Source organism: Plutella xylostella, chromosome 9 (assembly GCF_932276165.1).
Source record: "Plutella xylostella chromosome 9, ilPluXylo3.1, whole genome shotgun sequence".
NCBI lineage: Eukaryota > Metazoa > Arthropoda > Insecta > Lepidoptera > Plutellidae > Plutella > Plutella xylostella.
This window is the reverse complement of record NC_063989.1, coordinates 2,680,933-2,697,326: the sequence shown is the minus strand read 5'-3', so window position 1 is coordinate 2,697,326 and position 16,394 is coordinate 2,680,933. Positions and strand designations below refer to the sequence as shown.

The window sequence follows — 16,394 nt, the reverse complement described above, 5'->3', positions numbered from 1 at the left end:
AGCTCAAGAATAGCTGGGTATTCGAAAGACCTGTGCAATTTGTCCAAGTCAAGGAAGAAACCCATGTGCCTTACATTTTGCCTACAAATATGCAATAGCTGCAAGCCATAAGTATGCTAACTTGATTGAGTGTCAGTTTTTTATTTCGTTAAGTTTTTGTGCTGATTCTTTTTTATTTTACTTTATTAGTTATAAAAGAGTAAAATAATTAAAAAAATCTACTGATATGTGTATAAATAAAAAATATGCATACGTCTAATAAAAGTTCCTAAAAATGTTCAAATAAAACTTGGGGTCTCATCAATACAGGCTGATTTCTTGTTAAATTAACTAATTGTTTTATTGACTATCCAAATATTATAAGCCATTTAACTATAGTATTTTTATGGGTGGTTATAAATTAAATAAAACTAATACTTTATTTTTAAATGATTTTTCAAATATCTACGTCTCTCAGACGTAACCTCGTTGTTAGTGGCGCGTTTAGACCACGTCGGCAGTTAAAGGTTAAAAAAAGATCGAACCCGGGACCTTCGGCATAGCAGTCAGGGTCACTAACCACTACGCTAGATTTTTATCTTTTAAAATCAAGTATTCGCATACAACTTTTAACCCCCCCTTTTAACCCCTTACAACCTCCGTTTCGCAATAAAAAGTAGCCTATGTTCTTTCTCAGGGTCTAGACCATATGTATACCAAATTTCATTCAAATCCGTTCAGTAGTTTTGGCGTGAAAGAGTAACAGACAGACAGACAGACAGACAGTTCCGGATATAACCAACAGATGGCACTAAAAGCGCAATACAGAGAGCTTGTATGGAACCGAGGCCATTTAATATGAAGATCCTACATCGCGGTATTAAAGATTTTCAGTTGTCTGAAATAAATACAAAACCTAATATGATAAATTTATTCTATAGTAGGAGAGTCAGACAGTGACTTTCGCATTTATAATATTAGTTAGGATGCATATATTAGTAAGGATAAGGATGTAGCTGGTCCCTTCATCATCAGGGATCGCTATTTTAAAAACTCCGCCTGTATACTTTTAGGCGCAGGCCACCGTACATTAACCAAATTTCACCCTGTAGATGAGAAGGGAGTCAATCGGTGCAGTGATTAGCATACATCTGCATTTGAGCTCGAGCGAACGGTACCGAGGTTGATACAGCAAGCACTGCTTTACGGGAATCATTTTCACTCTTATTGCGTGCTGATATAAAGTTGTTATATATCTATCTATAAGTAGGTATGTACATACATAATTATATTCGGTGCGACGCTCATGAACCTTATTCTAAAGCCCATTCGACTCCAAACTAGGCAGAGACTGTAATATGGGTATCGGACATCTACACAGATAGCAAGTGCGACGGAGAACTTTTTTCATGTCTTGAAGTGCGCGTCTTGCGCCCCGTGCCAGCCCTTCTGGCAACCAGAGTACAAATATCTGTCTTGAAACAAATATCTGCTCCGGACAGTCAGGGTCACTAACCACTACAGTCACTACACCATGCCGTCGTGAAAACATAAAAACAACATATAATACAATAAACAAATAGTGAAATAAGATCATCATCCATAAAGGAAGAATTAAATAAGCCAAAAGTAAGTTGAGTGAAGCCCAGAAAAGTAAAATATTTAATCAAATATTCGGCGTGACTGAGGAAAGGAAAACATAAATAAGGAAAGATGTTTTTGTTCGCAGAATTGAAGCGAATCTCTTTCATGCTTTGAATATTTTATTTCAATGGTTAGCATGTACAGTTGTACATACTACATCATACTGAATTAGGGTTGAGGTTGGTTTTTCACCCTGTAAACGTATTACGAAATATTATTAGGTTATTTCTGCCCCAACTATTTTATAATCTATTCACCCACATTTGTAATTACTGTTTGATCTTTAGCTCATTACAAGGCACGCTCCGAAATACTAGTAAAAATCTTTCGATCAATATTTTTACACTTAGCTGTAGCCGTAAAATATCGAAATCCTCTTACTGAAGCGGCAAACTATTAATTGCATTTCGGCTTGGTTTCCGCTCCTGGGTAAGACGAAACAAGTGCACGCCGCACTAACTTCGACCTAAAGGCCTCCGTTTGAAGGTCTACTATGTGTTAAATAAATAACGCAGCCATAGTCTCATAAGCTGCTTAGAGCACCGACACTATCAAAGTTGTTGGTGTTAATCACTTTATATTGCAAATCAAACACTGCACGTTAAAGTTTAGGTGCAACTTCGTATAGCATGAAATTGCTTAGTGTTGCTTGATTGAAAATTGACAAGATCACCAAGAACATAGGACATTATGACTCAAACTTATTTTTAAATGAGTAGTTAATTTATATTCAGAAAATAATAACACTCGGCGCTCATCCAATTCGCAAGTATAACAAAAACTTAGCGCTAACTAACATTTAATTTAAGACTTATTTATTATTGTAGATACTAGTAATATGATAAAATGTATTAAAGACTGTGTTGAACTGTAGGGTAGTTTATAAATTATTGACCGTGCATATTATTTTTTTTATATTTGCACGTTTAATAAAAAAAATACGTTGGGTTTAAACCGTAAACACTATCAAGAAACACTCACTGGAATATTTATTAATTTTACAGATATTAATGCAAAAAATCTATGTTCGTTATTTGCTATAACTAACTCTCACCTCTGAAATGTACAAACATCTGTACTGACTGACACAGACGAAACCAAATAAATAAACAGTAACAAGCGAAAAGTTATAATAACGAATAACAAAGTACATAACACCACTAACACGGTTAGGTATATATACAGTTGGGATGTTTTTGATTACAGCTTCGGCTACAGATGTTAAACTTATAATTGGCTAGGTAAACCACTAACTACGTATTTGGTTGACTAACAAGCATCAAGGCATGTACAAGGAAATATGTAATATTTTGTAGGTTTTTTAATTGCTACGTTTTGAGTTGTCGACAGGCCTGTCGAAAAAAAGAAGCGCCGACAGTTATAGCACTTTGAACAACTAAACTCATGATTTTCCTGAAAATTTCATAAATTTAAACACCAACGCCACAACGTCCTCCAATATTATGTTGATGCTCTTGGCATATTAGATGGCTAAAAAAACTTTTACAAATGAGGTTGGCACTTAACGTGTTTTTCCTTACTTCTTTCTTAGCGTTTCAGTGACAAACGCTAGAGCTGGACTAGGTATTTTCATCGGTGGTGACAGTATCAGCCATACAGATTGTTGTCAATCGGTAACCGCCCTGAGTGATATTGCCAAGCACCGAAAATTCGCCCGAATATTTGCTTCAATAAAAGTTTGACCGAATATTTGGCCGACTTTTCGTATGCGGCGAAACCCATGATCGACCCATCTCCAGTACAAATAGAGAAGGCAGACAGTGAGTTGTACAATTTGTCTGCCCGGCCACCTCTGACGTCGGCCCAATCCAATTACCAAGTCAAAGTGAACGGATTGGAGGCTCGAAGGCGCTCCGTTGTAATTTAACTATGGGCAGTAAGCCCTATTCTTGCCCGCTCATTTAATTTCTTCTAAACCTTGTAATCGCTTTAAGCGATAAGGCCGCCATTTCTACATAAGTGTTAGATAAAGATTTTTGTCATTATTGTCCATGTTTTTGTGTACAAAAAGAATATCCATTCTATTCTATTCTATTCTTGTACCTACTTTTAAACCTTGAAAAACTCACAAACGGACTATTTAGGTACTATTGGATACAATTTTGACGGTTTGTTGGAAGAAGGAAGATCGCCTACGCATTCAAATACATCAATAGCGAAAGCGTAGATTTCAACTTTGAATCTTCCTTCCAGCAACGCAATAACAATGAACTTTTGCTATGGAAACGCTGAAATAGTAAATTTCCTACATATGTACAAAAAAAAACATACATATCGTCACGGCCACAACTCAATGATAAATATGTTGGCAGGAATAGGGCACCCTGAGCTGTACTGTAGGCTCGCTAGGTATATAGGTCTCAGCAACAAGTTATCGTTCTAAATTGTATGGTAATAACTATTGCATAAAATTTGTTTGTTCAAATCTGTGTTCATTCAGCTGTCCAGAAGTTCGTGATTCATTGATTTTCACGAATTTCCAAAGTCAAGGAGGAAAAGTTGTTCAGAATGGAGAGCTGATATCTTTCAGCTAACCATACTTACCACTTTTGCAATCACATTTATATAATGACGTTAGAGATCCCTATTTATTCACTCTCCGTCTAATCTGTCCTTCGTTCTTGTTTTTTTTTATAACTGGGAAAAGGGACACTTTTTATTTCTGTGTTTTTATGGCTGTTCCTTCGATTCGGAACAATAAAACATAATGCGACAAGTTTTATTTGTTAAATAAAGATAATAAGTATATTATATTTAATATTGAATAAGCTGATCAAATTTACATTAGTACAGTACTTTAAGTATAATAGCTATTTTATTTGTGAAAACAATTTCGTGTTCAATGTGTATTTTGTCGAATGACAGCGTTGTGTTTGGAGACAACGGGAATAAAATAAATTATTCTACGTGAAAAATTAGCGAAGGAAAAATTTACAAGGAGAAGGCACTTCTACCTTTTTCTTCATTCAGTATTATGGTTACTAGGGGGTCACACTATACTGACCAATAACAAACGAGCGAGAGCTGTCGTGCAATCGGCACGTTTAATACGAGATAATATGGTCGTGAATCGCGCAGCAGCTCTCCTAAACTTCGTTTTTCGTCATATAAAGTGACCCTCCTGGACCATCCAATAAAGACTGGATACCTACGTCGTAGATATATTTTATTTTAATGTCCGGTAGTAATCCGACATCGTTAATTCTGGTCCGGTATTCTCGTAAACTATCTCGCACACCTGTTATCTGCTGAAATTATATTATATTTGTTTGTACACAGAATTTCAGATTCATAATTTGTAAAAAAAACGTTCAATGAATTCGTAGGTTTCATTTCAAAATCGGTTATACAGGTGACCAATTAAGGATCATGAATTACCTTACCAATTCATCAAAATCTACGCTCATTTGTTTCAATTATGTTGGCGAGTACTTTATTCAGTAAGAAAGGTTCTTGTAATTAATGAAGACCTCTGCCATTGGCTTGAAGGCGGAACTATGAAGCTGTCATAATAAATCGTTTTTTTTCCCTTTTTTAATATCTTTCATAAACAATCAATATGACTCATATTCGTTAATGAGGTCATAAACAACGGCTTATCACTGAATAGCCAATTAGAGTGCCGAGTTAAGCAAGGAATGTGTAATCGTGACCAATCAGCGATCAGGGAAGAAGCTGCTCGTGACTACTGCATCAGCGCAGCGTCGTGAGAAAACCATAACCTGGGGGTCACTCTGTCATAACTCTACGAACGAACGAACGAAAATTTACGCGCAATCGGCAAGCTTATAATACAACAAGATAGAGCTGAGTCCACCAACCCGCACTAGGCCAGCGTGGTGGACTAGGCCTAAACCCTTCCTTCATTGGAAGGAGACCCGTGCCCCAGCAGGGGGGACGTAATGGGTCGTGATGATGAGCTGTGTTCCCGCAGGGCTCAGAAGCTTCGGAAAAACAGAACTGCACAGCTATCCACCACTCTTTCTCGTTGAATAAAGAGTGCAAATTTGGAATTTACAAATCTCGTTCGTTCATTTTTAGATTTAGAGAGTGACCCTTCTGATCACCTATTGTCGGATTATTGCACACTCTGTAGCATCTAAAATAGATTTGGCAGATCAGACCTTTCTTAAGAGCATCTTAGGAGCATCTCAGATCCAAGTATCGATGTGACGTAAAAAGTAAACGTCAAATTACCACATGGAATGGCAGAACTAATCAGTTGATCAACAACTAAAAGATCTGTCTGATAAAAGATGCTAACACCACAAACCCAACCTTCCAATGAGTTTAAATACAAGATTTCACTTAGATAAATAAGGTGACGTCTTGTATTTTGGAAAGTTTATAACTGAAGTAATAGTTAATTATATCTTGACTGTAAACCCAAGATTGCGTCAGCACCCTTCACAATGTGTCGTTGGTTATAAAAGCTTATAGTGTAGTGAAAAGAATAGTGAATATACTTGTAATAAATCATTCGCTTGCAAATAGGACTACTCACCTAAATTTCAAATACTTAAATAAACAAAAAAAAAAACAAAAAAAAATGTACTCAAATCTATTCATTGAGGAAACCCAGCCCGCCTTTTGGACACCTTCCTCAGCAACGGTGGCGATCTGGCTCATAATTATATTCTATTTACTTCATTGTATTTAGGCAGATGTATCCGTTTATAAGAATTTTATTCTTAAATAAACCATGAAATGACAAAAACCTAAAACCGAATTTATATGTAAATTTTAACTCGCAGTCGAAATATTAAAAACAATCAAGGTCAAGGTCACCAAAGTTCTCTCTGAACAATCTCTACTCTGTGCTCAGGATCGTAAACTTCGTACTCATCAAGACTCCTCACTCACAATGAAAACAGGAGAATGAAACCGTAAATGAAGTTCTATCTTTTATGAGTTTTGCGTTTTACACAAACTTTTGAAAACTGAAATTTTTGGAAAAATTATTACAATTTAAGTGACGAGAAAAAAAAATCGATTTAGGTATTAACTATGATGACATATTATAGAACAGAGGTTATTAGTGCACACTTAAATTATTTACATTTTATGCCAAGTATGAAAAAATGCAGTAAGTATACATAGTTTGCATCATCCAAATGTAAATGTGAATCCAATTTTTATTTTTCTCCAGCACACAATGGCACTTAATTGGGGTCAGTTCAGCTCTTGCCAATTTGACCCAACCATTTGTGAAATGGCGCCGATCTAACTCGAATTATTGGACCTAATGGACATGAATAGGATTGGCCTTATATGATTTAAGTACGTTGTAAAAAGTAATAGTAAGTAAATTTATACTACCTAATTTAGTAGTAGTACATTGATTGTATAAAACCTCTAAAAAGTAGAAAGTAAATTTAAATACGACCTAATTTAGGTATATTTCTTTTGCGGTAGGTTTCCTGTTAAAGATTGTTTCCAGCGATAAAGTCACCTATTATACATTTTGTGTCTCTATGTATATGTATGTTTTTAAAGGAATCTAACTTTGATTTTAATAAAATGTCGTGTGTTTGGTTCATATAATATAATATATGTAGGTATATACTATACATATATTATATTATTTTACTTTTCAGGCAGGGAAAATAAATATGTAAACGTATTCCAAATAGCATAAAGTCACTGAAAATCAGATATCTACGACGCGACGCGCCAAAGCCTCCCTCGGGAGAATATTTTATGTTCAAATAAAATAGATTCCTTATTTATTGCCTACGAAAAAAAATATGAAGGCTTTTTTATAAATCGTACTAAGTATATTGCATTACTTTTGACTACTGATAGGTATTCATTTAATTTGTACCTTAAAATTACCATTACATTTTTTGTTCATTTTTTTTCAGCGCTAGGAAAAGGCATTGATTCATCTATCTCCATCTATTGGTCTAACTGTTTGCATTTGATCTATTTTGTTGACTGTATTCTTTAAGGTACGGTCAGCTGAATAAGTAGCTATACACTTTTGTACTTTGTCAAATTACCTACTTAACAAACCATCAATGTTGGGATGACTGAAAGGGCAGTTTACAAAAGTGTATAGATACTTATGCAGCTGACTGTACATGGCTCGCGTACGAATCACTTACAATGTTTATACAGCTTTTACAGATATGACTCATTAAAAAACTATGTAAACAGGCTTTTCCGCTGAAAGTCTATCGCGAATACTGAGGCGGCTGCTAAATCAATAAGTAACGGATAATAAATTTATGAAAGTGTCGCGGTTGGCATCGGAAGCGCCATTTATTCTCATTAAAACTCGAGAGCTAGGATAGGTCGTTTCAAATGAAAAATTAGAATTTTATATTTCTGTACCTAAAGGCTGATTATTCAATAGTCAGATAATACTTATCTGAAGAATAAAATGATTGCTGTCACTGTCTAATACAAACATCCAGATGCGACAGCAACAATTTTATTCCTCAGATAACACTTATCTGAGTATTGTAACATAAGCCCTAAGTGTATAAAATTACAGAATTTAGTTTAGCTTGACTGTTAAATACATCACAGTGACCATCCGATCAGCTTACAAAAGACCCAATTTACAAAAAACAATGTGCTTCAACTAAATATGAAAACTCTACGACTGATTCTAAGCATAACGTGTGTTTCACTACATACTGTAACTTTTTTGTAAAATCTAGTATCACAGAACTATTACAGTACACATACACGGTATGTGTCGCATCTCCGTCGCAAGATTTCTAGTTATTTGAGTTCACCTCTAGAAATTGTATTTACAGTGTAAATATTGCCCCCGAGTGCGGGGGAACTGCAGGCAAGATGCGGCGGGGTAACTGTGACACGGAGTGTATGAGTGTAATGTGTTTCCCCGCCAACGTAGCTTTAAAAAGTTACGGTGTACTATAGTCTAACTTGTATGACTTTATATGTTTTATTGTAGATTTCACTATAAATTACTAAAATCGAATTTATTTGAATACCTGATGAAAATGATCCTCTAAGACGAAGAATTATCTTCGTCTTAAAAGCTTGTTAAAGAGGATCATACATATTAATGTAAATTTTTAATTCTTTCTTACAAGAAATCTCCATCATGTCAAGAACTTAATTCTATAATTCTTCCCGAGATCGAGTGCAACCTCAAAAGCCTCACAAATAAGGCTTATTGGTTCCGGTGTCGAACTAAAAGCTTAGGAAAATGCATTTATCTTCCGCTGGTATTCGTTCCTATAATATTCGAACCTAACGGCCATTGCTCCCGGCTAATGCAGCTGTAACATAAAGATAAAGATAAAATACTCTTTATTGCATACAAACAGAAACAGTATTAGGTACAAACATAAAAAGAAAATAAATAGCACAATCGGTGGCCTTATTACTAAAAGTAATCTGTTCCAGACAACCACATTGATAGGAAATAGAAAGAATGAAAATGGGTATCGTGTGAAAACAAGAGATAGTTATAAACTACATTAAATACATAATATCATAAGAAGCAAGACTTCCGACACAATGACCATTCTCACATTTTTATTGTGGGATGTACGCTTAGCTTTAAGTAAGATTATTGAAATAATGACTATATTTGTCCACCAACCCGCACTAGGACTAGGCTTAAAACCCTTTCTTCGTTGGATGGGGAACCGTGCCCCAACAATGGGGATGTGATGGGTTTATGATGAAAGACTATTTCTAGCATGGGCTTCGGCTTGAAACAATCTCCAGTGGGGATCTTCCAGTATAAAAATTTGTAAAATATCAGAATTCTTTCAATTACTTTTTCAGTTACTCTTTCAACTCTCTCTCGCCCGTGAAAACATGGGAGTCACTCTTTAAATCGACGAACTAACGAACAAGCAAACGGCACTCTTAATAGAAATACATAGGGCCGTGGTTCGCACAGAGCACCGAAGCTTCGGAAAACAAAACCTAACCACGACTCTATCTTGTTGTATTAAGCGTTCCTTTTGTGTGACAATTATGGGGCCAAAATTAACGCCATTAGAGCCAGGGGAATTCCCGAGTACTCCAGTTCTTGGCATAATAAAACTTCCCACCGTATTAAACGCCTGCAGTTATTAAAATTAAAATCTAGAGCTCAGACGTAAATTACTGTAAAACGCTTTGCTGTACAGCTCAGTATAAACAGGGTTATAATGAGCGAACTTTAATTAATTGCTCCAGCAATGGGTTGAAGTAATAAGCTTTAATTTCGCATTTATATTATTGGTCTTAGGCAGGTACTTCATAAATTATTGAGAATTATTGCAACGATTTTGCAATCTGAAACATTAAAAACGTCACAATATTAAATCAATTTCATTATGATCATTTCAAAATAGATCCAACTCTAAGCGGTTTGCGTCATCTCAGAAACAAAGAGCAGCTATTGGTTAATTTCGCTACACCAGGGTGCGTTAGACCAGCTCCCATTGGCTAAGCCGACATGATGCGCCACTGAGTGCATTGCGGTGTTGTGGCTGCTGCATGCGTTTCTAATTTCCACTCTCAAATGGTTCTATCTATCGGATAAATTCTATCCTTTTCAAACTAGATTTGACAAATCTGCTTCAAATGGAGGTTAACTAAAACTGTAATGGCAATTTTATCTACCATTCCATTCATACTCGTATTAGTATTAAAATACCTTCTGCACATAGAACAACGCGGACTCGGGTGTACCCTCGGGAAGCGTCATAGCGATCTTTCTTGATACAAAAAAGTCTGCCAATTTTTGCGGGGGGAATTTTACCGTTTACCATGATTATGTCTCATGGGACATATCATTATGACTTTTAATTCCCAGCAATAAGGGTTACGTGAAGTGACATTTAATAATGAACACAGTGTCTTCATTTTTCTTGCCAATGGATGTAACAATTATCGATAAGTGTTATCGATGAATTCGAGAACATGGGTTAGAAATACTAATTTGAAATTAATTAGGTATAGTTAAATTTTATTAGGAATGATTAATAAACGAAGTCACCCGCTTTTCGCTGTACATTTGATACTACTCACGTGATAGGACGCGAGCAGTATCGCCGTTTTTGAATGAGTACAATGCACTGAAGTTGTCGAGTAAGTGGGCAACCCGACGGTCAGACGCTTTCAAGCCGCCCCTTCGGGCGGCCTCTGACTAGGCTTAACGACTGCTGCCGAAGCAGCAACCGGGACCCACGGCTTAACGTCCTGTCCGAAGCACGGAAGCGTCCACAAAAGAACCATTTGAAATCGGTAACTCATGCTGTACCTACCAATGGCTGACCGTGTCAGTTGTGACCGTGTCAGTGATCAGTTACGATTACTGAAGCCAATTCGACTACGGACGCTTCCCAACTATGACCTTTTTTGTCGATTAATACATATCTACATACCGGTACATCACTATTGCATTTTTTTGACATTGGTTGCTAGGAAACAGCTAAAAACAATAAACCATGACCAAATCTGTGATCAAATCCGGAATCCGGATATTCTATGAATTGAAGCTGTCATTTAAGTATGTAAACAAATCATTTTCTATGAAACGAACGCTTTGCCAACTAGATTGAGTCTAGTGAAAATTGAGACTGCAACTAGTTTTTATAAATCGGTGGGCCTTTCTGGCCTACCACCCCGCCAGAGGGGAACGTCTGCCTATTTCGTCTCCAGACCATTCATACTCAATGCTTCTGCATTGCGATTCTATAAAGCTAATTGTCAAAACTCGATTCTGAATCCGGAGTGAGTTTTCAAATTGACATATCGAATTTCGATATTTTGACAAATAATGTATGAGATGACATATATATGTCGCAGGCATCTGGTTTAATCTCCTGTTTGATTGAACCACTAGCCCGTTCATTGGATGGCGCTATTCAGTTGTATGACTAAAGGACAACTCGTCAAGTCGTTGATTGTAACGTTCGACGTCTTGACTGAACGTCATTCAGCGGAGTCGTTGAATGGGATATAGTATAGCAACTTTGTAATGTCTGGTTAGGGTGAACATGACCAGACAAGAGTCAACAAAAAGACTATGTTACAAAGCTCTTATCTCACAAATTAACTAAACAATAACAATAAACGTACCTTCATATTGTTGTTTATAATTATCCAGTTACGCCACAATTTTTTCTTTGAAACTATCCGCCCGCGGCGTAATAATAGGTAAATCCATGTTGTCACACTATTTTAACACAAATAATGCACTTTAAAGCTAATTTATTTGCAAAAAACTAACAATATAGGTGCTTTTTGTGTCAGCTGTTAGCTGTTAGACGCCATATTTGTTTTGTTCACCACCTGACTGATTTTAAGTCAGCTAACTAGTTGGACGTTTTGTGACGCTTGTGCAATCAACGTTCGGCCTAGTCATACAACTAAGCAGCGTCATCCAATGAACGGGCTAGCGGTTCAATCAAACAGGAGATTAAACCAGATGCCTGCGACATATACATAGTGAAAGGTGAAGGGAGAATGAAGATCGAAGTGAGATGGCTGATTTTACAGAATCGCAAGGCTGACCTTGGTGTTAAGTACATTGATTTCAGATTGTTTTGTCACGTCATGTCCTCACCTCACTGCTCAGTGCTCACTAACTCGATTTGCAACATGCTGTATTATGATTTTATAATAGCAAACAACGATTTCCTACCCACAACCAGACACAACCGACAACACTAAGCTCCTGATTCCAAATTCAAATTCAAACTTATTCCAGTTGGCTGTGGCCGCCGCGCTTCCAGAATGTCACACTTAGTACGTAGGTACAGTTGTGAACAAAATCTGTTTATGATTGTTTTTTTTTCAAATTAGAGAAGGTTATTTTTACTAAAGTCACTTCATAAAAAATTGCACCTGATTTTGTTAGGGCATAGTTTTACAGCTGTAAACAGGATGGAAAATTAAACAGAAAGAAAACCTTGGAAAATAGAAGTAAAGTCCTAGAAATTATAATTATATTATAATCTAGTCATTGTTTCAAAAAAAAACCTTGATCGGGCATGATATTTACGTCATGCATCATGATTATTATGTCTCTATCGTTATACTTCTGAAAATGACATCAGAAATGTGTGACCTAACATTATACTAGGTATTATTATGTAAGTAAGTACTTACATAATAATACCTAGTATAATGTTAGGTTTTTTTTTGTCAACAACACTTTTAAACATGACTGTACTTTCCAACAGGCTCCCTTTACTTTGGACTACCGCATTTTGATATTTAATGTGCATTATGTATGGTCTGGCCGAGTGGCCGCATGTCCGGATTAAATTATTATGTGATATTGGATTTTAGAGATGTTTCAATTCAAAGCATTTTCCAATTTTATTTTTCCCACGTTCGTGCAAAACAGCTAGTATTAAATATTTTACCAGACTTCCAGCTATAGCACAGTATAGGTACGTATGAGTATACAGGATGTCCTAAAAGTCAATATCATGCCTTGGAGGGCTGATAGGCCAGCTCAGGAGTGACCACAATGACTTTCGAGTAAAAATTTATATCATGAATCGATAGTTTTTAATATAAAGTAAAGTAATTCTTTATTTCCATACTATATAAATATTGTCAGTTTTGTAAATTTGCTGAAAAACGACTCGCTGTAATGCACTTATTATGTAGAACTTCAGATAGTATGCTAGACAGGTTAGTTCTCGATTTCAGTGGTGGCGCGGACTCCAGTATTCTTACCCTGCCTAACTGCCTATACTTTCTGTTGGCAACACCAACACATAGATATTATATTTTTTAATATGTATTTCGTCGTCTGTCAACTTCATCTCTCTCTCTACCCACTTACCGACGTATGTGCATATTGTTATTATCTAATAATTCATTAAAGTGCAGTAAAATCTTTAATCAGTGTTTTATAATCAAGTATACAGTCCCACACAGTACAAAAAACCCTTCCTTCATTAGAAGGAGACCCGTGGCCCAGCAGTGGGGACGTGATGAGTCGTGACGTGATGTTGATGATGATGATATTATAAGTATAGTTAGGTAGTAGGTACACCGCCCTCAAATTTTCTTTACTTTCATTTTCTTTATGTTTAAGGTTGCCTGTAAGAGATCGCTCTTAGCGATAAGGCCGCCTATTGTGAAGTTCTCTTTGTATGTTTTAATTTGTGGTGTTCAATAAAGATATATTCTATTCTATTCTATGATACTTTCTTCACCGTGTTCCTCTGTTTGTTGCAGCCAGCACCAACCTGGTGGGCAAGTTCACGCAGAGCGTGCGCCGCATCGTGCAGGATGTGAAGGACGAGGGCACCTCCAGTGAGTACTTAGTGGGGTGCAGTTTTATCAGTGAGCGAGAGACCCGCCGTGGTGCAATGTTACTCCTGCGGCCGCTTTACGGGTCTGTTATTGATGCGACGTCGATAAACTGGTTTAATTCGCGTTCCACCAATCACATGGTCGTATTTATGGTGAATCGCGATGTAGTGACGTTTATTTACGTCGATAACGAACTCGTGCAGCGGCTTTGATATGCGGTGATTTAGAGACAACGGAGATGACTACGACGAAAGTTAAAAAGAAGAACAGAATATGCGCCTACACCGAGGTCGAACACTGATAAAATTGCACTGTTTGTAACTTCGTGCTTACCTTTCGTAAAATGGGGCGAATGTATTTCACGTAGGCCGCGTCTGCTGTAATCAACGGACAAGACGAGCCTGTTCCCGTAAGACATAGAGTTTTAACTAATAATACATCAGTTAGTAAGTATTGTGTATTAATGGTCTGTGCCTAGAAACTTCAGCGTCAATGTAGAAACGTAAAAAACACACACTACTTATCGTTCACTATAGGGACTAAATAATTCATAAATTAAATCGATTGGTCTGTGCCTAGAAACTTCAACGTCAATGTAGAAACGTAAAAAACACACACTACTTATCGTTCACTATAGGGACTAATTAATTCATAAATTAAATGTATGACGTACTAATGTACATCACAAATTTTTTTTCATCGGCCATCTGTCCCTGTCCCAAAGAAAAAATATTTATAAATTTCATTGAATTGGTCTAACCTACAAGTTCAAGTCTAGATTTGTCTGGAAATCCTTTCCTCTCCGCTCCTCACGAATCGCCTTCCAATGCCGATCACGCTCTCATCCGACGGATGATAATTATCCTCGTGTCTAGCTTGTGTTTAGAAGCGTGTTCTGTCTAGATTGGGAACTACTGTCGGGTTGCGAGCTTTTTATTGTTTCGTGTAATCGGACGTGGTATATTTTTTCCCCTTTTTTCATCTATTAAATATTATTTGCTACTTTCCAAACTGAAAGTAAGTATTTCTGGCAGTATTAAATACCACAATTTGCCCAATATAAACAACACAAGAATCCCTTTGATAGGCATGCAGAAATTCGAGGAAGAACATAATACAGACTTTTACATTTATTAACAGCGGTTAAATAAAACCTTACTACACTCACGGGCAATGTAAAAGTTCCAGTGAGTAAAACACCAAATTACTCCTTAGCAGAAAAAGATAGCTTAATGACGCCTTATGAAATATTCAACTACATTTAAAAGTGCAACAGAATATTACAAACATTTGGTTCAAATTTCTTATTAAATGTTTAAAAAAAATGAGGCTTTAGTTCAGAATTTTGTGAGTGGAACTGTTTCTTTGCCAAAGAAAAAGTTTTAAAACCAACAAACAAGAATTTCCACCAAAAGAAACTGTAAAAAATAACCTAAGCAACGTGTTGTGTACCAGGCGGGCAGACGAAGGAAGAAGTGATCGAGACCAACGAGCGGCTGCGGGCGGTGCGGGTGCGCCTCGACGAGAACTACGACACGGCCAAGAAGGCGCTGGTCACCCTCATGGGACGGTACAGCGAGTCCAAGACCGAGAGGAATGTCTTCACCCGGTACGCGCTGCTCAAGGCCATGATTAAGGTATGTTTCAGTTACCTCTTTGATTGTGTGGTCTCCTGGTACTTTGAAGGAAAGTGCATGTATTTGCGAGAAAGGAAACATATGTATATTTAATTCATGTGTAATATTTATGCAATAATTTGAGCCTTGACTAGGTGAGACAGTATATCGTATCGTATAAAAACGTCGCAAGAGCCAAAAATATTTCTGTAGATACTTACCAATTGTGTTTTATGGAATTTTATCTCAATGAAGCTTATTTTTTGTATTAATTATACAAAACCCGATTAAATCGTCTTAAGATCTATTTTTGACAAGGGTTAAGCCCTCGGGGACTTAGTTTCCCTTTTAATCCTGTCTGCGTTTGATTAAGCATCGTATATACAGCCTTCGCTAATCCATGCTTTTAGCGGTTTCATTAGCTTATCTCAGAGCTGTAAGTATCAAAAACCACATTTTATTTAACAACTCCGCGAGGCATTTTGGCTTTCAACTGTACAATTTGGCTTTAAGCCTAAGTTAAGGTTAATATCACATAATTATTAAAAGAACATTTTTATTTTAAAAACATACCTAGGTACGTACGGTAAGGTGCAGAGAAACCTGACCCCCCTCTCATAGTAACAATGCTTCTGAGGGGGGTCAGGTTTATCTGCACCTTACTGTACATAAAATATCTACCTTACAAAGATATTAAATTTGTAGTCACGGTCGTGCCGAAGACATGAAATTATAATGGACCCATCACAAAGCTCATGATTCTAAACTACATCCTATCCTAGTAATTCTTTACTGTATTATGATTGTGAAAGCTTGTCAATCAGTTTGTTCTTATTTGACCACCCCAATTTCCAAGGCTTAAAAATGTAGCGAAGC

General features: G+C 36.6%; 1 protein-coding gene across 1 annotated transcript in view; it reads left to right on the top strand.

The window, feature by feature from the left end:
• LOC105381973 overlaps nucleotides 1-16,394 on the top strand; it is a 154,956-nt gene that overhangs the window by 119,429 nt on the left and 19,133 nt on the right. The window contains exons 3-4 of the mRNA XM_038121988.2: nucleotides 13,825-13,902; nucleotides 15,358-15,539. Of these exons, the coding sequence (XP_037977916.1) occupies nucleotides 13,825-13,902; nucleotides 15,358-15,539 (260 nt within the window). The remainder of the gene's footprint in view (nucleotides 1-13,824; nucleotides 13,903-15,357; nucleotides 15,540-16,394) is intronic.